General features: G+C 34.9%; 1 protein-coding gene across 4 annotated transcripts; it reads right to left on the reverse strand.

The window, feature by feature from the left end:
- Window positions 1-1,956: 1,956 nt before the first annotated feature.
- On the reverse strand, window positions 1,957-21,977 carry LOC128558985 (uncharacterized). Of its 4 annotated transcripts, XM_053549596.1 has the most exons (6): window positions 21,845-21,977; window positions 11,555-12,133; window positions 10,787-10,945; window positions 8,229-8,375; window positions 6,111-6,180; window positions 4,742-4,999 (listed from the first exon to the last, which is right to left on the reverse strand). In XM_053549596.1, the coding sequence occupies exons 3-6, from the start codon at window positions 10,904-10,906 to the stop codon at window positions 4,878-4,880; spliced, it is 459 nt and encodes a 152-aa protein (XP_053405571.1). In that variant the 5' UTR covers window positions 10,907-10,945; window positions 11,555-12,133; window positions 21,845-21,977; the 3' UTR covers window positions 4,742-4,877. The 4 variants fall into 4 exon arrangements, with proteins under 4 accessions (XP_053405568.1, XP_053405570.1, XP_053405569.1 ...); XM_053549593.1 differs by lacking the exons at window positions 10,787-10,945; window positions 11,555-12,133; window positions 21,845-21,977 and having other exon boundaries at window positions 1,957-4,999; window positions 8,229-8,299; XM_053549595.1 differs by lacking the exons at window positions 8,229-8,375; window positions 10,787-10,945; window positions 11,555-12,133; window positions 21,845-21,977 and adding an exon at window positions 7,881-7,900 and having other exon boundaries at window positions 1,957-4,999.
- Window positions 21,978-26,346: the final 4,369 nt, after the last annotated feature.

A 26,346-nucleotide genomic window follows, 5' to 3' on the forward strand; every position in this document is an offset into this window, starting at 1 on the left:
TGTAAAATGCCACCTTGGCGAAAACAAAAATACACGTATATTAATGTTCGTTAATGCGGAGATACTGGCATAGCTCTACGTAGGCATTGTAGGCACAGTCCTGCACACAATGTAGGAAATTGTATTTTCGTAATATATGTTATTGGTCCTGTAACTTTTGTGTTGGAAAAGAGCTACCCGCGTTGAGACTAAAACACTCCCGGAAAAGCATGTCCCCGTACTGACAGTGAACGAAGTTCCATGGTCTACTCTGGCAATGTGGACGCAGCTATCAACAGTATATGTTAACGCATGATGCGCATTATAGTGTAAAACTGCGGGAACCGGACAAAGTCTCTACGAGAAAAAAACTTCACACTGTGTTTAATTCTTTTTTCATTTCTTTTTTTACTATGAGGGCACCCTCTATTCACTGTTTTCAAATGAATGTTGTTGTTTTTTTCTTATTACATGTATTATTTATGAATGTACTATTGAATTTATACAGCTTTAGCCCTGAAAGTGCTCCGGAAAAAGTCAGTCACAAGGCATCCTGCAAATGATATGCAAAACACGAATACATTTGTGGTTTCACAACATTAAAGACTATTCTTTGTTTTCTTTGTTTTTCAAACGGAGGACTTAAAGATCATAATACTGACATAGGGGCATTGCTGTGGACGAGTTCAGCGAAAGTCGAAGGTAGTTTCACTCCCAACAGAAAATGTGCACATTATCTTTATGTTCTGGTCAGATAGTAATTAAATCTACAATAAGCTAACACATGAGCACGTGCATTAATGCGGTCTGGTACTTGGTCAGTACTATTCAGTGAGCCAACATTAGCGTCTGCTTATGCTATCTCTATAACAATTAAACTATCACAACCCTGAAGCAAAATGAGCACGTGCATTAATGCGGTCTGGTACTCGGTCAGTAATATTCAGTGAGCTAACCTAAGCGTCTGTCTACGCTATCTCTATAATGATTAAACTATCGCAGCCCTGAAGCACATGCTCACGTGCATTAATGCGGTCTGGTACTCGGCATTACCATTCAGTTAGCCAACTTTAGCGTCTGCCTATGCTATCTCTATAATAATTAAACTACAAATGTATCATAAGCCTGAAACACATGAGCACGTGCATTAATGCGGACTGGTACTCGGTCAGTACCATTCAGTTAGCCAACATTAACGTCTGCCTATGCTATCTCTATAATAATTAAACTATCACAACCCTGAAGCACATGCTCACGTGCATTAATGCGGTCTGGTACTCGGCATTACCATTCTGTTAGCCAACATTAGTGTCTGCCTATGCTATCTTTATAATAATTAAACTATCACAACCCTGACGCACATAAGCACGTGCATTAATGCGGTCTGGTACCCGGTCAGTATCAGTCATTTAGCCAACATTAGCGTACCTATGCTATCTTTATAATAATTAAACAATCACAACCCTGAAACACATGAGCACGTGCATTAATGCGGTCTGGTACTCGGTCAGTACTATTTAATGAGCCAACATTAGCGTCCGCCTATGCAATCTCTATAATAATTAAACTGTCACAGCCCTGAAGCACATGAGCACGTGCATTAATGCGGTCGGGTACTCGGTCAGTACTATTCATTGAGCCGACATTGGCGTCTGCCTATGCAATCTCTATGATAATTAAACTGTCACAGCTCTGAAGCACAAGAGCACGTGCATTAATGCGGTAGGGTACTCGGTCAGTACTGTTCCGTTAACCAACATTAGCGTCTGCCTGTGCAATCTCTATAATAAATAAATAAACCCTGAAGCAAATTAGGAAGTGCATCAATAGTACTCGGTCAGTAATATTCAGTGAGCTTACCTTCAATCTTCTCTCTCTCTCTCTCTCTCTCTCTCTCTCTCTCTCTATATATATATATATATATATATATATATATATATATGTACTGTTTTATTGAAAAAAAAACAACAACAAAAATGAATATTCACCTTTATATGTCTTATTAAACAACGTATCCTGTTTGGTAACAGTATAAAATAGATTTGATAATTTTACTGTGAAAAATTTATTTCACTATTATATTTCAATAATCCGGCATGAACAACAAGAAACAAATAGTAAAGCAAAACATAAAAAGAAATGAATCTTCACTACCTCATGATTACTATACTCTTAAAAAAAATATTTCATTAGAAACTGGTACATGTAGATTTACAACTTTGACACACTTGCCATATGTCAACAATCAGTACAACATAAGAAAGTCATCAGTAGTATAACAGCAATGATTCATACCGATGAATATTACTGTCTTGTTGAAAATTCAAATGAGTCGTCCATTTCATATTCCACATTGAACAACGCCTCCTGTTCTCTAACATACTGCCTTGCAGCTGCTTCCTCTCCTTCTCCTCCTCTTATGGATAACGTTGTATCAGGATTACATTCTTCTCCATCTCTTGGTATATACATGCGCCGTGTTTTCACCTTTACAGGTAGCGGTATGAGAGGAAGACTATCAACAAACTGCCGCCATATGATCAAGCTCATTTTGACTCCACTAAGAGCAATGACTTCCATACTCTTCATCTCAGAGGGAAATTTCATTATATTGTCAGTAAATGTAAAATGTCGTAAAGTAAGTTCACGGAGCTGGTGCAATAATGGTAACAATGTGATCAATTTGTCTGTTACAGTATGATATGGAGGATCTCTATATGTACAATTCCTATCATTATGCAAGTGAAGTTCTGTTAATTTGTTAGCTGTACTAAGATTATTAAATACTTTCACACAGTTTGTGCTCTCTAATGATAAGCATTCAAATATTTCTAGGTTTAAAGTGTTCACGCGAGTCACAGTGACATATTCATTCAACTGCAGGTACTGTAATTGTTGATGCTTGAACAAATCTACTTCATGCCGGTGCGGATGGAACATGTATGTTCCGGGCTCACAGCGTATGTCGATCGCTATCTGTTCAAGATGACTGCTGCCTGATAAGAAAGTGCATAGAGAGATAACGTCTTTATGTGGCATTCTGGTATCCATTTTTAATGCGACAAGATGACTCATATCAGGCAGACGACGGACGATTGTTCTACAAATATGTTTCAAATTACTATCAAAACTACAATATACAGACAGTGCTTTCAATGATGAAGTATTACCTTCAATTGCATCACAGATAGACTTGATATTTTCATTATTAATCTCATCGAATGTCCGAATATGAATTGCTTCAAGCCGCTGAAATTTTGACAAATAATTAATTACTCTGTTTCGGTACTCGTTCGTTTTGTAGGAATCAATAATGAACTCAACGACACTGTCAGGAGAAATAAATTGCCTTTCAAAAATGTTACATAAACGCTCGCAATCGGACGTACTTTGAAGGATTATGTCACCTAGATTAAGGTTGGACTGTATGCATGCTTGCATTTCTTCTATACAGTTAAAAATACATTTCTGGACTGTCGAGATAAGATATGTATGTCTAGATTCATTATCTATTGTTCGTCTGTGCTGCAGTACGCGTTTGTCCGTTGTAACAATATCGTATATATACTTTGAAACGGACAAAGCGATTTGAGGCTCTAGACCACATAACATAACTAATACATTTTCTTGTTCTAAGATTTCATCCAATGTTGTGCACTTACTGAAAACGTCTTTAATAAGTTGTCCACAATGACCAGATAAATCTGTGTTTACCGAATCTGCGGACGGCGTGATATGTTCTTCGAAACGGATAGCAATATATACAGCAGCCAAATATTCTTGAAGTGACTTGTGAACAAATGTAATGATCGACCTTCTAATTCTACTTGCAGAAAAACTCAGACATTTATCTTCAGACAAGATTCCCAATTTCAAACAACATGATTTTACTTCTTTTGATATTTTCAGTAGTTCGAAAGTAGAAATGTCAAATGACAAAGATGTTTCTTTCGTGTTGTAGAACAGTGTTTCATAAGCTAGCCGTGAAACTTCATGAATGATATAAATATATGATTTACAGACTTCAGAATCTATCAAATAGCGAGGAAGTTCTACATGTTTTAGGTCTTCTGATTTCTTCATCAGTTCTGTGAATAGGTGGTCGTCGGGGTGTTTCTTCTTGTGCCAATCAAAGAACAGCTCCAGCATTTCAGTGTACAGGGCACATCTCGAGGTATCAGTTCGAAGTTTGTCGTCAAACCACAGGCAAATGAACTGTTGCAGCATAATTGCTGTATTTTTTAGACTTGCCACTGATTTGTTTTCAAGCGCCTTTTCACAATCGCTTGAAACTCTGTCTTTTTCAAACGTTTTGTTTAATATCGGAACCGTCTTTTCAATCAAGCCCTTTAAAGACGTTTTATCATCAAACCCTTTAAGGACAATTTTTTGTCGTATCTCATTATCGCTAATTCCTAAAGTTGCAATTTTCCATGGTCGTGACGTAGTTAGGACGGTATATTCCTTCAATGAGCCACGCTCTGGAGGGCATTTTGACGCTGGAGGAGACCATTCATCAAGACCATCAAGAACAACGAGACAGTTTCGAGACTCGCATTCAAGAAGCTTCTTAAGAGCAGTGTGCTCGTACTTTTCCTCCAACATTTCTTTGATCTTCGTTTTATCTGTATAATGACGGAGTGGAAGGTAAAATAAAAACTTGAATTTCTTCATTTCCTTGACCCCACTGAATTCATCTTCAATACTTTGTCCTTCATCAGAATGTGCCAAACACCAGTAATGTACCAAACTTTTACAGAAACTACTTTTACCAGATCCAGCTTCTCCAAGAACATAGATGGACCTTATACGTTTACCGTCTTTATTAAAAATATCAGACATTGCTAGAACGTCTGCAACCTCTTGTTTCTTATTTATTTCTTCTTTTGATTCAATCGTCATTCTTGGTCTAACGTACACATCATTAACGTCATACAGATTACCCTCTTGTTGTTGTGGAAGTGCAGACATGCGTAGTATATATCTTCTCTGTAATGCTCTATTAATCTTCTCTGTAAGTCTGTAGTGGTAAAACACAACTATATAATTAACAAGCAGGGAGACACCATACACACACATTTCAGCGGATAAATGGCATGTATGACATTTTATATCCTCAATAATTGTAAGTTGCAATGTTCGAAACATGTAATAAGGTAAAAAGAATCAAGTATTTCTCAAGTTTGACCATTTTAATAACAAGTTAAAAATGAAAATAGTCAAGGAAAATCATCATTTTTTATATAAACTCACTGGAAAATAACAACAACAGCCGTCATAGCAGAGAGCACCCACGGCGAGTCGGTGCTGGATAGAGAAACAGGGCATACCTGGGGAAACTAGAGTTATCAGTTTTAGTGATAAAATACAATGCTGTTTTGTCAAATGAAATAAAAAAAAATCATGTTGAAAAGATAAACTCAGACGCGCTAACATCTTCGCCACTAAGACGATGTAAAACGTACAAGTATTTTAGGTTTGAAGCAAATCTAGAAATAGGATTAGTGTCTGGAATTTTAAGTAAAAAGGGGCATAATTCATGGAATATAAGTGCCTTATTGATATGGGTGACGATATGGAACAACTACCTTAAGTTTAGATAAAATCAATTTAATAACAAGAGCACCGCCTTGCGGGTGCAGACGCTCATTTGATGTTTTTGTCTCTATATAATAGAAATATTGTCATACCCATGATTTTTAAAGTCCAAATGGGCCATAATAAGAAAAGTTAACCTAAACATAAAACTAAACCAAGAAATCTGATATTTTTAAGTCCAAAATGGGCCATAATTCTTGCAAAAAGCAGTATGGAGTTACGTTGCTTGCTGTTGATGGTGATTTTAAAGCAAGAACTTTGATAGTTTAGGAGAAAAAACTGACCTAAACATAAAACTTAACCAAGCAACGCCGACGCAGACGCCGACGCCGATCAAGTGATGACAGATAAGCTACTGATAGAGATAAAGTGGAAGTTCATTGAAATTTAAGCCTGTAATTCTAAATAGATACCCGTGGGCAAATTTTCATAAAATACTGGAAAATGCCATATGATGTAACAACAGGAAACCAAATATTCAGTCATAGTTTTAGATATTTAATCATTTTTGATATAATCAGATGCACTATTACCTAATTTGGACTTTTCATAATCCGACTGTTCCTTTTGGGCTGAATCGTCTGTCTTGAGTCTTTTCATCTCCTTAAAAGAAAAAAATGTATTTGTTGAACAGGTTGTATAAACATACATGAAAAAGTGAAAATTTACACGTTTCAATATACTGGAGGTTGATATTCTTTCCACAAGGTTTAGTATCGTCAGGCCAAGATACCCTACATATAAAGTATCAAATGCCTAGTGTCTTTTAGATAAGATTTCCAATATATAAAGTATCAAAAGTTTTGTAACTCTATGCCAAAATCCCCGATATATAAAGTATATAATGTCTAGTATCTCTTGGATAAGATTCCCTTAATATAAAGTATCAAACGCCGAGTATCTCTAAGCCAAGATCCTGTTTATATAAAGTATCAAAAGTTTTGTAACTACATGCCAAGATATCTCCCATATAAAAAAGCATGCAATGTCTAGTTTCCCAGGATATGAAATCCTATATATGTAGTATCAAAAGTTTAATACCTCTAAGCTAAGATCACCTATATATAAGGTATCTCTAAGCCAAGATCCCCTACTAGTATGTAAAAAGTATCAAAAGTCGAGTATCTCTGAGCCAATATGCCCTATATATAAAGTATCAAAAGCCGAGTATCTCCAAACCAAGGTACTCTATATAAAATGTATCAAAAGACGAGTATCTCTAACCCAAAATCCCCTATGTAAAAAGTATCAAAAGTTGAGTATCTCTAAGCCAAGATGCCCTATATATAAAGCATTAAAAGCCGAGTATCTCTAAGCTAAGATTCCGTATATATAATGTATCAAAAGTCTAGTATCTCTTGGATAACATCCCCTATATATAAAGTATAAAACTTCTAACATAGATAAATAGCGATCGATAGATCTATCACCTTTTCCAGGTCGAAGAATTCTCATATCTATCTCTTTAAAAGAAAGGTATTGTGTATAAATAGTCTATATTTCTTATACTAATAGAACTACAGGACAACATTTAGGAACAACAAGACAGAAAACTGATAATTACGTTTGTTCAATCATGAAATATTCCAGTGTAGAAACTTTCCTTTTGATATTACGATATAGAGCTCAAGAACATCTTAAGTCATACAGCATATACATTCATTTTTTTTGCGACATGGATAACATAAGACTATACAGTGCATACCTCCGTTTGTTCATACATGAACAACATCAAGCAGTTATAGTGTATACCTCAGTTTGTTTAGACATGAAAAACATCAAGCAGTAATAATGTGTATTCCTCGGTTTGTCAGACATGAACGGCATCAGGCAGTTATAAAGTGCATACCCCCTTTGTTCAGACAGTTATTACATACTCGTTTCTATTCCCCGTTAAGTTACACTGGTACCGGAAACGTCAATATTTTCCCATACACTGACGCCTGAATTTCATACTCGTTCTTCAGCGGAAGAATATTGCACTCCTAAAGTCGCGCAATATTTCTGCTGAAGAACTCGTGCATATTTCCCGATACAAAGCTAATAACCTATAATTATACACTGTATACTAGTACCTCGGTTTGTTCAGACATGAAGAACATAAAGCAGTATAAAAGTGTAAAACTCCCTTTGTTCGGGCATGAACAACATCAATCGGTTATAAAGTGTAGACCTCCGTTTGTTCAGAACAACATCGAGTAGTTATAAAGTGTAGACCTCCGTTTGTTCAGAAATACATTTATAAAGTGTTTACCTCAGTTTGTTCAGACGTAAACAACATCGAGCAGCTATAAAGTGTATACCTCAGTTTGTTCAGACATGAACAATATCAAGCAGCTATAAGTGCATACCACAGTACATTGTAGTTTGTTCAGACATGCAGTTATACAGTGTGTATACCTCAGTTTGTTTAGACATGTACAACATCAAGCAGTTATAAAGTGCATACCATAGTGCATTGTAGTTTGTTCAGACATGCACAACATCAAGGAGTTACAAAGTGCATACCACAGTACATCGTAGTTTGTTCAGACATGCAGTTATACAGTGTATACATCGGTTTGTTCAGACATGAACAACATCAAGGAGTTATAAAGTGCATACCACAGTACATTGTAGTTTGTTCAGACATGCAGTTATACAGTGTATACCTCAGTTTGTTCAGACATGAGAGATTCCAGTGCAGATATTTTCATTTTGAGCTCATCACAATCTTCCTTAGTCGCTAGACCTTCTCTGATATCTTGAATAACTTTCTTCATATTTTCTGTGGTTATGATGAAATCGTCATTCTTCAGCTGTTAAGATATATATTACTATATGTAATTTATAAAAGTTATTAAACTTTTCTATGACAAAGTTCTGCCAACGAGGTGTAGATTTTTATGGCGCTATATTTTGCATACATTTAATGCGAAAACTAAATAGCGAATTAGTCATATAACGAAAGCTCTGTTGTTTTTGTTATTTTGGTACGCCAATTGTCGTAGATTTATCTACAATTGTTATACATAAATAATTCTATGAGTTGTTTGAAAACAATATTTAATTATCAAAATATGTTTAAATGTTAAAACAACGTCAAAAAAAGAAGAGAAAAAAAAGCTGTCACTGATAGTGACAAATGTCCCCGAAGCGTGCCTAATAATGCTACAGTTGTCTGCGCAAAATAGATAAATTAAATAATGACCTTGGCCTTGACCCGACAGACCCGGATCATGCGCATAGCACATTCTTAGGCAGAAATAGTTATTTGCAGTATTGTCCGAAAGTATTGACCTGGCACTCATTAACCTTCGCCAACATTTTCGCGTGTTTTCGTTAATTTACGCAATATTTGTATCCTAAAAATATCTATATTAGGCCAAAAAAAAAATTAATGTTTAGTTTCTCAGGCCCCGCCGCATACGATTTTGACCCGCCGCATCTAAAATTTTTATCAAAGAAAAACTGAAGAAATTCGCGAAAAGAGAAAATTCAACAAAAATTGAGGACAAAAGAAGGAAAATATGTGAATACATACGAATAAGTCGTCAAGAATGGTTCCTTTGTTCATCAATGTTTTTAAAGTGTGTCAAATATGGATGTACATCATTGGATTTCATATAAAACGGGCAATGTCGTTAATAAAAAAGAAAATAAAAATAAAAAAAAATCCGCACTGCCTCATTAAATTTTGCAAAAAGTGGCCTGAGAAACTAAACATTAATTTTTTTTGGCCTTACTAAAGTATTATATACAGTTAGCCAATGACACGGTGGCGTAGAAGTAAGCTGTCTGACTTTCACACACCTTACTGCGGGTTCGAAATCACTTTTATCATTTTTTTAACTTTAATGTAGTGTAATGTTTTAGATATCCGTTTTATATCTTCATTATTTTATGTATCTTATTTCATGAATTTTAATTGTTTTGTCTGGCAATATTTATTTTCTGGAACGCTGGTGGCAGGTAATTTGTCTTTTTATCTGAGATACTTTTAAAACAATTTTATTCCACTTTTTACAAAGATATAAATATGATTACTGACTGTTAATAAATGAACCATAAATATCACGATACGTTTGCTCAAATAAGCAGTAAGTCTGCTTATAAAATTTGGGGACAAAAAAAGATATGGTCAGACGTAGGACTCGAACCCATAACCGTGATATTTACAGATAAACGCTTTGTCCGCACAGCTACCTGCACATGCGACAGTGTATCAATTAAGAAATATAAGTTTTATCGCTATTTATGTTAAGTTTACGGAAATATACGAAATATTCATGAGTGTCAGGTCAATACTTACGGACAATAAATGACTTTTTAAATCTATATGTAAATAAACAGCAAAAACAAAAATAATGATTGCATGCTGGCATTCTTGCATAAAACCGTTGTTTACTTTTCGAGAAAAACGTGTGCTAAGAGAGAGATTCTCGGGCTAACGTGCTGTTAAAACACCTCTTTATATATGCTTGTTCCGTGGCAAAGCATAACATTTGTTTTATCTGTTATTTGATCCTAGATGACCCGTATTCAAACTCAACCTAGATTTTATCCAGACAAACATTCTGATCAGACTTCATAAAGATCCGGTGTAAAATGCAAGCCCTATTGCATACACAAGGTTTTTCTTTGATTTGACCTAGTGACCTAGTTTTTGACCCCAGATAACCTATATTCAAACTTGGCCTACATTTCATCAAGGCAATCATTCTGACCAAATTTAATGAAGATCGATTAAATAGAAAAATACAGCCTCTATCGCATACACAAGCTAAACATTGACAGACAGACAGACAGACAGACGACAGACAGAAGCCGGACATTGAGCAATTACAATAACTCATTTGAGCACTGCTCAGGTGAGCTAAAAAGGAGTTTGATAGTGGCCCTTATAGCATAAGAGACATCAATATGTATAACCGCTACCTGTCGGAAATTCAATTTGACCTATATTACGATATTACGCCAACTTTGCAAAAAACTGAACGGGCCGATATTGAAAACCCGTATTGGTCCGTTAACAATCAAGAGTTTTTAATATAATTATAAATGACAGTTTATCGATGCAAAACTAAAATAACATCAGATGTTCGGTAAACTATTTTCTATAAACATGATCTGCACTGTACGCAAAGGAAGAGGCAATCCTGTACAGTGTCATAAACAGATTTAGCATTTTTCGGCTTTTTATAAGTACGACAAAATGTATTGTACCAACCTCTTCGAGTTTCTTTACGGCGTCCTGAGCATCTTTTCTGTTAACCAGTTTCTTCCCATCTTTCAGCACAGCAATCATATCATCTATATAACTATTTGCATCTGCCTTTTCTAGCTCCATGGTACTCGAGTGGAATATCTTATTTCTGTACTGTCTCACCTGTTTCATTCATTAAACAAAATTACGTTTACCATTCAGTTTTGGTTATTGTGAACTTCTTCAAGAACACAGCCGTTTAATAAGTCTGAAATTCCTTTCAAATATTGTTTAGAGACCAGAATCGCAGCTTACATAAACACAGTAAAAACAGCAATAAAGATGGATCTGCAGGGGTAAAAATTTGTAACAATGACACTACCTCGAACGTAGTATGTTCGCTAAAGGTATTACATCTGTCTCGAAAGCCTTGTAAGTTACGTAGGTTAAGTCTCCTTGCGTTCTCGCAGTATGTAAAAGCCGATATATTTCTACGTCTCTGAAGGGGAATTTGTTAGTTCTAAATTCTGTCAAAAAACCGGCTCGTTTTTCACAGGTAAATATAAACAGGCAGAAATACACCGTATTGCACCTTTTGTATTGTACGTTGTGGGCCTATTTTCATTTGATATGCATGGCCCGAGACAGTTTTTGTACTTACACCATTTATATGTAATATATTGGGTGTTTGCAAGGAGACGAGCTTAGAATGCATGTACTTAGTATAAATTTTACCATGCTGACAAAAAATGTATTTAAAATGAGCAGAAATGTATGCATGTACAATTTTACCTTTGAAAATACATTAGTTCCAGCTAAATTACACTGAATGTGATTATGGAAATACTTGTTGTTGATAATCACGTGCAGTAATCCCGTACAGTCAGTGTCGGCTGCTGATGTCTTCTGGTCATATCCAGGAGCGTTGATGAAACATTTAGCTATACTCCACGGATCTCCAGTCCATTGCTGAGTTTGGGTGTTTTTCCAGCTGGGAGCTGGTGGTGTGGATGCATGGTTAGTTATAATTTTGTCATATATGGCGCCACATACGTCGTTTGGGCAAGCCGTTTTACCACTCGTATAGCAGCAGTTGCAGTTAGCATGACCTAAAGGACATTGATTTTTTCCTTTTTAACATGGTCTGGTTTGAGAGTTTTCAGAGCACACTGACCACATGTCACAGTCCGTGGATTCTTTGTCTGTTTAATGTTATCTAAAATGTCTTTATGCTGTTGTTTGGCGACATCGTCACAAAATGGCGCAAGTCCTTCTTTTAAGTATCCTAAACCAAGTCCGGCCTTCGCCCATTGTCTGTACTTTTCCTTCTCTAAATGAAGTTGATGTGCCATCCTGATACTGGATTGGAACCTAAGCGGAAAAAGATAATAATTACTTATTAATTACAGAACAAACATACTTCAAGTTCCAGTAACGTCATACACAGTTTGCCGGTCACGATCAACTTGCATATCAAGTCGAGGTTCATACAGGCTCTTTAGTTATCAATCGGAAGCCAGTCTTCAGCTCAATGTCACTGTGACCTCGACATTCGACCGAGAACATACTGCGTCATCTACCAGTCACGACCATTAGGCCTAGGATATTTGAGGTTCCTGAGATGAAGCGTTCTTGAGTTATTAAACCAATTTCCCGCTCAAAGTCAATACGGCGTTGATCTTTGAGAAAATTCAACTTTGACTAGATAATATGTAATATTCTTGTACCGAAGCGTTTTTCAGTTATCGATCGGAAACAAATTTTCAGCTCAGTGACACCACATTTGAGCAACCGATCATAAAATCAAAGGAGCCATTTGTCTGTCATGGCCAACCTGCATACCACGTTTGGGATTTCTGTGCAGAAGTATTCTTTAGTTATTAGTCGGAAATCGAGGAGACTAACAGACGGACTTCAAGTTACTGTATTTCGCATTTTCGATGTCTTACGAAAGCAACACATACGAAAAATAGACACATAATTATTTTTACAGATTGTACACGGGAGCAAGCATCCAACACTGAGCAAACTTTAGAAAGAATTTTGCCAGGATGCTATAGATTAAGTTTGGTGTACATGTTATTCTGATCTGTAGATCCTGAAAAGATTATGCAAATAGTGGACAACGGATATGGGGCGGGACCATCCATCTCCTTCGGTTCAGGTGAACTAAAAGGGTAAGTGTGAGAATGCAACAGAACGCAAAGAAAGTTTGTTAATTTTTAAACTAAAATATAGTTTCCATTTATAATGTAAACATAAAAAATGGTAGGCTATTTGTCAGACTGGGACCGATATCCAAATTATATTTTAGGGGCAGGTACTTTTCTTTACCACCACGCTACAGGGACCTTTCTTACTTTGTAATCAAACATTATGATACAGTTAATATTTGCATGTTAACATTACACATGGAGTCAGGACTCCCCGCTCACACCCCTCCCCTCTTCCGCCCCTTGTTAAGTTATACCAATACAAATGCTAAAAAAATATTCGCTACACTTAACCAGGGGCATAGGAGAGTGGGGTGGGTGAAGGAGAGTGGGGTTGGTGGAGAATCCTGACCTCAAGTGTCCGTAGATGAAAGTATCGCGTATACATAAAAAAGGACTGTATATAAAGTTTAAAAGCAGATGCACTATATTATATATACTCGTACACTGATTTAAGTACAACATAAAGTGCTTATTGAAGACTGCTTCAGCGTTCCATAAGGCAAATTCCACTAAACGTTTGCACCTTGTGCGATCAATAAACATGTTTTGTGACAGTTGAATTATAAAAGTTAGTTGACGAATTGTACATGTAATTTGATACATAACTACGTGCTAGTTTGTTCAAGTATGTGAACATTTGAATAAGCAAAGCAATTTCGGTGGAGTTTTTCGCCACTTTTCAATAGAAAACTTTTTAAACCGTCTAATAACTGTTGTAGCAAAATTTTCGCATTGAAAACTGTATAACTGATTAACTTAGACCAACCATAGAAGACATTTCCGGTTTGTTTAAATTGACTCATTGCCGCCAATGTCTGCTTTGGATAACATTTTTTAGTTTAAACATATTTTATTGCTAATATTTACATTTATTACATACTCATTTCAGTTCCCCGTTAAGTTGCAATGGAACCGGAAACGTCAATATATTTTTCCATACACTGACGCCTATTTCATATCGGGTGCGAGACGTAATTCAGTGATTGTTGTTGCACTATCTATTTCTGTTTAGTTCAATATTGTCAATCCTATTCAGGCTATTGAACAAATTTATGATATTTACATTATATTTATACGTGTAGATGTGTATGTAATAAAAAGGTTATTATCTTTGCATCAGGAAATATGCACTCGTTCTTCAGCGGAGGAATACTGCGCTCCTAAAGTCGCGCAATATTTTCGCTGAAGAACTCGTGGATATTTCCCGATACAAAGCTAATAACCTATAAATATAAACAGATAGCATATAATAGGCAAAAGGGTCGACCCACAAGTTCTCGCAACATTAGTAACGGGTCTTCCCTAATGCAAATATTTACAATGACAACTAATCAAGTACATGTGTGGTAAATAATAAGTTTACATTATTACATACTCGTTTGCGTTCCCCGTTAAGTTGCAATGGAACCGGAAACGTCAATATTTTTTCCATACACTGACGCCTGATTTCATATCGGGTGCCTGACGTAATATAATGTGTGTCGTTGCATTGATTCTTTTATTTACATGTAGTTCTTTATTGTCATACTCGTTAAGGCTATTGAACAAATTCATGATATTTACATTACAAGTGTAGATACGTATGTAATAAAAAGGTTATTATCTTTGCATCGGGAAATATGTACTCGTTCTTTAGCGGAGGAATATTGCGCTCCTAAAGTCGCCTATTACCTATAAATATTACAGCTACAAAAAAAAAGAAAGGAAAAAAAAGAGTTAAAATATGTATAAGGTACAAGTACGTGTAAACAAACACATTTGTGCACGCGTTTCTTAGCCTTGCATGCAGGCGCGTAGCTGCCTATACGCAGATACGTAGCTGCGTAATGAAAATCTGGCAAGCATGCACAATTAAATTGAATAATCTGAAGCATTGTATCTATTTGGTTACAGTCAGACGCGTAGCTACTTTTACGCAGATACGCAGCTGCGTAGTGAAAATCTGGCAAGCATACACAATTAAATTGGTTAATTTATTTGGTTGCAAGAAGAAGTCTATATCATGCAACGGAGATTGCTTCATACGCAATCCCTGATCAACAATTAGGTAAAATTTGCCGTCTTATGGGTAAAATTATCCCCGTTGAAATCACTTGGGTGTGCGATATCGATTTTTATCTGGTTGATATTTTCAAATAAAAACAAAGAAGGAAAAAAAGTCTGAACAAGTATTGTTTTCATTTGAATAAACACACAATATTTATTATCCAATTGAAGTGTTCGTCATTCTTTTCTCTTTACAAAGATATAAAAAAAAATATTTATTTAAAACGAAGAATTAATGCTTCCCTTGGCGATTAAAAAACACCACTATCAGTCTCAGTTTACGGCTTACAGTTACTGAATAAAATAAGCAAAACCTGTGATACATATCTTATTCTTTCCCCTTTAGTCACTTTATTCATAACTTGAGAATATTTATTATCCTATTGAAGTATTCTACAGACAATGCATTTTTATATATGTTTTTGTTTTGAAATTATTTTAATGTCTTCTTGCTTCCCTAGACGTTTAAAAATTGGTGATTTTTGTAAAAAAAAAATCTTGTTCGTGCCCTTGGTATTTCCTAACGCGCGCGGAAACGTACGAACTAGTCCGAAGTTAAGCTGCTGATGATACAGAAAAAGCTGAATGTTACAACAGAGAATTGTTATTAACTGGTAATTCTTACTGCATGCATCAATATAAAAGAAAAGGAAAGAAAGGTAGAGAGAGAAGAAAGGAAAGTCATAACAATTCATGAGTTCAATTAACACAATTAGAAAATAAGCTAGAGTATGTAAATGGTCTATAATTTACTGTTTGCTATACACAATTAGAAAAAAGCTAGAGTATGTAAATTATCTGTAATAGCATTGCTCTCTTCATATTTTGTTTGAAGTACAGTAAACTGAAGTAATAGGAAACTGGTTTATACAATTAGTTGATTTAACGTGCATTGAAATTCACCAATAATTGTCTTTTTAGTTTTATAACAATTTAGGTATAGTATCCTACTATTTGCTTGCTTATTCTCTAATAATTAATTTACCCTGACCATGTGAAATATTACATTCATACGCCGTCTATGCTAACGGGTTAAAGAGTCAAATTTCTATAATAAAATTGTAATACAATGTCAAAAATTGTTAACTGATGGTTGAGAAATCGGCAAAGAGACATTTTCAAGGCTAAAAGCTTTTGAATAGGACAATTTGTATAACACTGCAGACGTAATTTGCCACGCATAATAATTATTACGTTATTTTCAGATATCATAGATATATCTTATTATTTTACTTAAATGTATGAAATTATCAATTATTCCATGGTCCCAATGTTGTAGAAAATAAAATATATAGAAATAATTACACCTAGTTAAATCATATTGCCAAGGTTTGACACCGGTACAAGTCATACGATATTACAGTATCTGACAACCAATTCACAGTGAGATAAATATGTTCTTTCTTATAACTGGTGATTACAGTTTTTTTTTCAATGGCCTTATAGGTAACTAAATTATATGTATTATATTTCAGAAGACCTTAACATTCTAAAAAAATATCCAATCAAGTTTTCAATGTAATACTTGGTTTTAGATGTCATTGAGATATATCAACAATCACGCTATGTTTTTAACATTTTTTTGTGATTCAATATTGTTGGTAAAATGTCTTCCAAATGTTAATGTTAAAGCCTGAAATTTTCGTTTTTTCGCACATCGCCATTGTGATCTCGCGCTTCTCCATCATTAGCAGGCGATACGCGAAGCGCGGGATCATGATGGCAAAGCGCGAAATCATGATGTCAAAGTGCGAGATCACGATGACGAAGCGTGAAATCGAGAATTTTCACATGCGCGAGATCACGATGGCGAAACCGCGAAATAATTTAAAAGGTGTAAGAAACATTTTGCAGAATACTTTTTTAGTTAAAGAAAAAAGATAAGGGAAATACCTATAACGAAGTTGACGTAATGAAGACGTCGCTATACCGGAATGCTTTCCCTACACAAGGTATCAGTTTCAGATTTGGTACATTTGTATCAGTATCATGAAACTTAGCCTGTCTTTGTTGATTAGTCTGGTATTTAGTTTGGAGTTATGGCAAATTCCTTGTAACAACTATCGTATTACGCACATACCTAGTAAAATAAAACATTTTATATAAACAATTAACAAAGAATAAGGTTTTCGTGCAGTGTTTTTGCTTCAAATACACGCTAAAATGCACCATTTGCCGTTCTCACATTGATAAATAATCAAGGGGAGGATACACCGACCCCCACCCCCATTAAATCTGCGTACTATGAAAAATGCCCTAGCTACGCGCCAGGCATGAATTATAGAAAATATTCTCTCTGCTACAAGATACCATTCTGGAGTTTCTGGAGTTGGAAAAACTGTTGTTTTTAACAATCTTTTAGACCAAGCTTTTATCATGGCAAGATCGTGGTTTACAATTCCTTCAAGATCAGTCAAAGAAGATGTAGTACATGCTAAAGAAGTGTCATCCGCAAAAAGACGTGCAATACATAACACATTCTCAATGATATCATTTACATATACTAGAAAGAAAATGGACCCAAGGAGCCCCGGCATTGACGCTGAGAGGTTCAGACAAAGAAGAGGCAAAACTAACTTTCTGGTTTCTGTTTTCAATATAATTAACTCTTTGGCCATTTTAACAAATTTCCTTTGATACCATTTAGTTGTAATTTATAAAGGAGACCTTTGTGCCAAACTCTATCAAAGGACGATAATTAGAAGTTAACTTATTATCTCCTTTCTTAAATAGTGACATTGCAATTGCTGATTTCAAAATTCAGGAAATAAAACACATTCTGACAAAGACCTATTGAATAATGTACAAAGAGGTTTGGAAATTGTTTTGCAAATATTTTTTCAATACTTTATTACTAATTAGGTCTTCATCGACCGCTTTGTTAATATCTAAGATATTAATTATGTCCTGAATTTCTGATTCTTGTATTTCTATAGTAGATAAACAAGCATCTATATAATCGGGCATATGCGATGACACTTTATCAATGTCGTCAAGGTGTGATATTCATTTAGACAGTTAACCTTTTTCAGAGTCAGAGAAGCGGTACGTTTCTGTGCCGTCAGAATTACATATTATAGATAACATTTTTTCTGCACATTCGTTAAAAATTTGATTTTTTTTCTGACTCAGACCACGAACGGCTCAAGATATCAAATACAAGCAACGCAAAATTATGTATAATGCGGTTATGATTTTTTTTTCTTTTTTTTATTGGATTTAACGTTGCACCGACACATGATAAGTCATATGGCGACTTTCCAGCTTTAATGGTGGAGGAAGACCCCAGGTGCCCCTCCGTGCATTATTTCATCACGAGCGGGCACCTGGGTAGAACCACCGACCTTCCGTAAGCCAGCTGGATGGCTTCCTCACATGAAGAATTCAACGCCCCGAGTGAGGCTCGAACCCACATCTATGAGGGGCGAGTGATTTGAAGTCAGAGACCTTAACCACTCGGCCACAAAGGCCCCTTCGATTATGATTATAAGCTGTAGTAAAAGTGGTGACATGATTTAAATTAAAACTAATCATAGAAAACTTTAAACTAAAGATATGAAAACAAAGGTATTTAATAAATTATATATCTCATTTACTGAATTGTCGCTGTGAATAAATCATTGTCTGGAGATCATTAGGTCGTGGTTACATTGACATGGACCAGGAAAACAGTTTCCAGACTATAACACAAGAAAGCTTGGGTCTAGGATCTCTAAACTTGATACGAAGGTTGGCCATCACCAACGGAATGATGACCCCTAATAGGTCAAAGTGATCCGCATCTCGTATATAGCGCAACCTATTATATAACCAGAGAGAGAGATAACAATTGTTACCTATCTCCCTGATATAACTTTGAAAGGAGCTGAAAGAGCAACACTGGCCTCTCCAATGCTTTTTTTTTTTTTTAAGAAACCTACTTATTTTGTTTATTGTTGGCAAGGAAACAAATGGCTGCCATATTGATAAAATATTGAAATGATCAAAATTTTCTCATTTTAGGCCGAGTTTTGAAAGACGTGCAATACATAACAAATTCTCAATGATATCATTTACATATACTAGAAAGAAAATGGATCCAAGGAGCCTTGGGGCACCCCGGCATTGACGCTGAGAGGTTCAGATAAAGAAGAGGCAAAACTAATTTTCTGGTTTCTGTTTTCAAGATAACTCTTTGTCCATTTTAACAAATTTCCTTTGATACCATTTAGTTGTAATTTATAAAGGAGACCTTTGTGCCAAACTCTATCAAAGGACGATAATTAGAAGTTAACTTATTATCTCCTTTCTTAACTAGTGACATTGCAATTGCTGATTTCAAAATTCAGAAAATAAAACACATTCTGACAAAGACCTATTGAATAATGTACAAAGAGGTTTGGAAATTGTTTTGCAAATATTTTTCAATACTTTATGACTAATTAGGTCTTCATCGACCGCTTTGTTAATATCTAAGATATTAATTATGTCCTGAATTTCTGATTCTTGTATTTCTATAGTAGATCAACTAGCATCTATATAATCGGGCATATGCGATGGTACTTTATCAATGTCGTCAAGGTGTGATATTCATTTAGACAGTTAGCTTTTTCAGAGTCAGAGAAGCGGTACGTTTCTATGCCGTCAGAATTATATATTATAACATTTTTTTCTGCACATTCGTTAAACATTTGAATTTTTTTCTGACCCAGACCAGAACGGCTCAAGATATCAAATACAGGCAACGCAAAATTATATTAAACGTTCAAATAAATAGAGAAACATTTAGAGTGTTTGGTATTCTGCTGATAATATTACCCTAATATTCCATTTTGGTTATTAACAAAATGTCACTGAAGTCGTCGAAAAACACCAACAACAACAACAACAAAACATTATCATACAGAGTTGTTTAAACAAGAGCTGTCCTTAATTAAGACAGAGCGCTCGACTTTTCTCTGTGCTTGACTCTGAATATGATCTTTGCAAGTAAAAAATATCCAAGTTAAAAAGAGACTCATCTGTGTCAAAATTCAAATCAGAGTAATGGGAATTGTTTCTCCTAGTGTAGACTTTGATAATGAATAACAATTTCAAGTTTTCAAGTCGAAGCTTTGAAAGTACTGAGATATTTGATTTTATCAAAAAGGGTTAAAAAGGGGCATAACTCAAAATTCAAACCAGAATTATGGGAGTTGTTTCTCCCGGTGTAGACTTTGACAGTAAACTTTTATGAGTCAAAAGTTTTAATAGTAAAAGAGATATATTGCATTTTAAGCTTATATAAGAAAGCTAATGGGCATACCTACTATACTAGTAACATTATCAATTACTCGTACGCAGACTTCTAACGATAACAGTAAAACCAAAATATATTGGAATGTGTTAAATATCCGTATTTTCCTTCTTCTGTCAATATAAAATACCTTTTGAGGGCCACGTACTTCATACTTGGGTAGAAACTGTACTTGATGCGACAAAAATAAACGACACTTGAGAACATTATATTACACGAAATACATCCAATTGCTACAGTTCATCTAATTTCAATTTACCCTGGTAATAATAAGGTATACTACCTCCATAAGTATTTTTTTTAATTTCGTACTTTATATGCAAATGAAATTTTGTGTTTTTGATTTGCAAACGTTTTTCATGTAAATCTAGATCCGATCTTTTGTATGTATGACAAAATTAAGTGGCCTTGAACGGTGAAATCGACAATGTCTATAGATTTAATTTCTTTACTGGTTTCAAGTTCTCATTTCAGCTGAAAATATCGATCAATCAAATAGTTTATGCACTGAAAAAGATCTTTAAATTGTCATTCAAAGTGTAAAATGAATAGTTGTATATGAAATGTAATTTGATCTTTGTTATTGAAACTGAATACAACAGTACTAATGACTGAATCAAAAGCGCTTTTACGGATAATTTAGCTCAAGAATAAAAATGTCGGATATGCCTTAAATTTTGAAATTTTGTTTATTCCATAAAACTGATACTGTTTCATTATTTAAACTTCCTAACTCTGATAGGTATCGGGCATATAAGCAAATAATGCTCACTTCCGAATGAATTCACTGAATAAATACTGAAGTTTGAAATTTGGATTATCATAAAAGCAGCCATTTTAGTGTGTTTACGACGTCATTTACACAATGCTGTTTTTTGCGGAGGTTGATCATATCCTGGATGACTTACTGATTTTGAGATCATTAGGTCGTGGTTACATATTGACCTGGACCAGGAAAACAGTTTCCAGACTATAACCCAAGAAAGCTTGGGTCTAGGATCTCTAAACTTGATACGAAGGTTGGCCATCACCAACGGAATGATGGCCCCTAATAGGTAACAGTGATCCGCATCCGAGTCGTATATAGCGCAACCTGTTATATAACCAGAGAGAGAGAGAGAGAGATAACTGTTGTTATCTATCTCCCTGATATAACTTTGAAAGTAGTTGAAAGGAGCAACACTGGCCTCTCCAATGTTTTTTTAAGAAACCTACTTATTTTGTTTATTGTTGTCAGGGAAACAAAATGGCTGCCATATTGATAAAATATTGAAATGGGCAGAATTTTCTCATTTTAGGCCGAGTTTTGAAATTTTTTCTCTTCCTTGATCAATAAATTTAAAAAATCCTTACAGACTGATTTAACATCAGAACAACGTTACTTTCCCCGGACTATGTAATTTTTAAGTCCTTGTTTCGGTTTCAGAAAGTACCAAAATGATAATCTAGTAGCTTTATGTGTCAAATATTCAACATTCTATAAGTTATTTGAATAACTATTTATATCACATGAGCATTTGCATTATAAACAGTAAAGGAACTTACCTAAATATTCTTTCTTATTTTCTAATTCCAGGGCTCATTTCAGTCATGGTTACCTTAAGGGAAAATACAACATTGTTTACGCATGCGCTGATATCTCACTGCGCATGTCAATGTCAATACATCAACTGGTTTTAAGCATATCGATTACAGGCGGCGTAAACATGTTAAATAAACTGCGTCATTGGGGTATAACATATCTTACAACAAAAGATTTAAAACCATATGGGAATACAAGGGAACGTAACAAAGAATAAAACATTTTTAAGTATGTCTAATTATTTACCATTTCCACTGTTAGCCTGTTGCATGTTCTCCATAATATAAAAAAGATGGGCCTTTCTAAGAGCTTACTGAGACAGATTTATTTAGACATAATCTGCTTGATTAAACATATTTGCTATCAACATTCAAGGATTAGAATATGTTCTTATTTTGACATCGGATACTATTCTGCAATCTGCAAGTGTGCATTAGCAAACTCCCAGATTTTTTGCAAGAACTACATACGTTTTATGTATGCATTTGAGAAGTGTTTTATTAGTATTATTTTCTATATATGAAAGACAAGCAATTCAATATAAATATACGTAATGAGTTTCCCGGTCGGGATAGCTGCCACTACTGGTGACACATGCCCCCGAATAGTGCCCAAAAATGCTACAGTTGACTGTGCAAAAAAAAAAAACAAAAAAAAAAACAAAACAAAAACACGCATCATTTTGTGACCTTGACATTGACCCCAGAGACCCGGACCATAAGCGTGACACACCTCAATATCGTTAAGATTTGTGTCAAATTATTTTCTAATGTCTTGATAAATGGCAGCGTTATGGACCAGACAAGAAACACCATTGACTTCTAAGTGTGACCTTGGCTATTTTGGGGTCTAGGTCTTGCGCATGACATGTCACCTCAATATAAGGAAAATTTATGCCAAGTAATTTTAAAATCCCTTCATGAATGGCAGAGTTATGGACCGGACAAGAAGTAGGCGCTGTTTAACATTTAACCTTTAAGTGTGACTTTTACCTTAGAGCTAGTGGGTCTTGATCTTGCACATGACACGTTGTCTCATTATGGTGAACATTTATGCCAAGTAATTTCAAAATTCCTTCATCAATGGCAAAATTATGGACCGGACACGAAACAGACCCAGTCAACCTTTGACTTCTAAGTAAGACCTTGAACTTGGAGCTAAGGGTCTAGATTTTGCGTATGGCACGTCGTCTCATTATGGTGAACATTTATGCCAAGTTATTTTAAAATCCCTTCATGGATGACAGAGTTACAGTCCGGGTATGAATTTACACGGTCGCACACACGCATGGACGGACGGGCGGTGCGATGTTAATATGCCCGCCTTCGGGGGCATAAAAATGAACTGTAAAAAATGTAGACAAAATTCTCAAGTTAACAATTGTATATTTCATTTTAATGATGTCATGTATATTTTTATGCAAGGGACCTTTTGTCCATGAACAGACTCAGTAAAACCGAGCCTGGAACATTTTCTTTTATGTCCTGTTGGATGGCCTGTGGTTTTCAACTTTTACTATTTTGAAGCCGCATTATATTAAAACTAACTAGAGTTCTTGATCTGCTCTTTAAATAATATTTTTGAAAGTGTTTCGATTTTACTGGGCGTGTTCTTAGAACATATTTTTCCTATTTAATTTTGGTCTTAGTTTTAATACGAGTGTCTTTCGTGCGGCGGCCGTAAAAAGTCTCCCGTACTTTGAGTCAGTGTTCTATTTTCTCGTCCTATGGGATCATTATCTTATGTAACAGAATTCCGTTCAAGACGGTGGTAGGGGGCGTTAGGTGTATCACCTCCTATGCCGAACAGACTCAATGAAACCGAGTCTTATTTTGCCTGTTTACATTCAAAATGCGCTTTTATTAAATGCTAGCTCAATTTATAGCCAAACAGGACATAGTTTTTCAGCTTTATTCTATGCAAAATAATTCTTCCAGGTCCGACTACAAAATAAAATACTTGGTGTGATTGCAAGGAAGTCACAAATAGCTATATATAATAAATTGGTACATGATGTCAAACAAATGGCAGAACGTAATGGTCATTTGCTGTACATAAACAGCTGGCTAAGAAATAATACTTCGCTTCTGCGACTCTGTATCATATGATCTGACTGTTTAGGGTTTATGTAGACTGAGAAAATCTGCGGCAAATAGAATTTAACATAAAAATCTAAGGTCCAATCTTAAAACTATAATCCAAAGTTCCTAGAATTTGCTCTGAAGTTCTGTATATTTTCAATCCAAGATAAAGTATTTAATCCAAATAATAAATGTAACAGAGCAAAGAAATAACTAAGGTCATATTTTAGGCATGCACCAAAGTGTTGCAATCTGATTGGAAAATGAAATTTTCTTAGATATGTAAATTTTATTTAAAAATTTTCTTATCAGATGCAAGAAACTGAATGAAATCCTTAAAAAACGGTTATGTTGACTGCAGCAAAAGGCACGTCTAATCACAAAAAACTTTTTGAAGAACTTGTAACCAGTGTCAAAGAAATGACACAAAAATAACAATAGTCCCCACCCATCCCAAAATAATCTTACATGGCCGACAAAATTAGGGGTCTTTACATTTAAGGGTTAAAATTACTTCTATGAATCTATAAGAGAAAATGGCATTTTAAAATATCTACAAAATCAAATCTATGTACAATGAGTAAAATTTGGATATGGCAGTCAGTATGTACATGATCAACGGCAGGCTGTGTTCGAATGCATTTGAAAGAAATAAAAAAACTGATTGATTTGGGGAAAAATGTATATTTTGTCCTTCTTTATAGAAAAAAAAAGACATCGGGTGTAAGTTTTGTTGCATTTTTCATCACAAATAATGAAACAAAGTCTTAAATTATTCATTAAAGTCTAAATCATTGTGTATTTATAAGCAGTAACAGGCAGGGAAAATCAATTGATTTTGAAAGCAATTTTAGAAGCTGAATGTTTTGCCAAAATAAAAGTAGGTATTTGTTATTCTGATTTATAGTAAGAACTCCTAAAAATCTATCGCGTTATTTCCAGTATTAGCAACAATTGCATCCACCATTAGTGCTTTGAGCGTTTTAACTAAGAGGAGGACCGAACAGTGTGCTTTTAACCCTTAGCCTGCTGCAGGCGAATTTAACAGCCTTTGCAAACAGCTTGGAACCAGATCAGACGCCGATTAAATCGGCGTCTGGTCAGGTTCCAAGCTGTTTGCTACTCTGACAATATTTCTTCCAATTTTGGAGCAAATTGAATGAACTTTACAATTTTAGCAGACGACATTTCCAGCAGACGACAATTTATCTAGCATGCTAAAGGTTAAATATCGTAACCGTAACTGACTAACTGACAATGTTAACGTAAGTGAATATGTGAACGGCAGTAGTGTGCATTAAGATACTTTAGTGGATAACATGCAGTTTTGTCACTTGCCAGGTAATAACTGAATAAGTGACATTTTTACGAAATATTTCGAGATACTAATGCTCTTAACTCATTTAAAGAAGTGAAAGAATTTTCAGAATCGGCTTGATAATGTGAAAGTTATGAGGATTACAATAATCAATCGCAATGACTGCCAACTTGTTTCCATAGCTTCAAAAAAAACAAAATGGCGATTTTTTAGATTTCTACATACGAGTTTGAACTGTATTTACTTATTTTTGTTAAATATCTTCTTTATATTTTTTCCAGCTATGATGAAAGAAATTATCTTTTTTGCCAAAGAAACATGAAATTAATGTGTCTGAAAGGTTATGTGCTAATAATTCAGCAATGTTTAAATGACGTCATAAACACACAAAAAGGCTGCCTAAACTATCAGCCATCTTCCTAAATTTCAAACTGCCATATATTTTTCAATAGTGGTTCGTTTTTTTTTCTTCAGCGTTATGAAAAGCTTGAGAAGGGTTTTCATATAGAATTAACTTATTGTCAGGCATTCCTTGCCTTTTAAGTTGTTCGAGTCACGTCTTGCTCGAACGCGAAACTAACCAGGGTCCAGTTGTTCGAACATTTAACAGTCGATTAACTTTTAAAGTAATATTTCAGTATTTTAGAAATCCTAGAAGAACAAATGTATGACATAAGGATTATGAACATTAAATTGTTTTTACAGTAAAATTAAAACATCGTACCAGTATTTCCTACTAAGACTAGTATTTAAAATCAAAATTTAACAAGCGATTAGTTTAACAGTCTGTTAAAGTTTTGAACAACTGGGCCCAGGTCTGAAGTCTATGTGTCACCAATATCGACAGAGCCTCGCATTTTATTTCTTCATTCAACTCGTTTGATACATTCAATTTGAAAACACTCTCGTGTTCTATCCTTTCAAAAAAATAAATAAATAAAATAAAATTTTATTGATTCAAATCAAATCAAAATATATTTTATTGTCAGAGATATTTCAACAAAATAAAAATATAAAAATAACATATATGGGAAAACTCATTAGAAAACATACCGTTATGCAATCA

The sequence above is a fragment of the Mercenaria mercenaria genome, chromosome 8 (assembly GCF_021730395.1).
Source record: "Mercenaria mercenaria strain notata chromosome 8, MADL_Memer_1, whole genome shotgun sequence".
NCBI classification, from domain to species: domain Eukaryota; kingdom Metazoa; phylum Mollusca; class Bivalvia; order Venerida; family Veneridae; genus Mercenaria; species Mercenaria mercenaria.

Coding starts and splice junctions, on each gene's coding strand:
- LOC128558985 (XM_053549593.1), bottom strand. CDS start 4,950: ATGTCTGCACTTCCACAACAACAAGAGGGTAATCTGTATGACGTTAAT.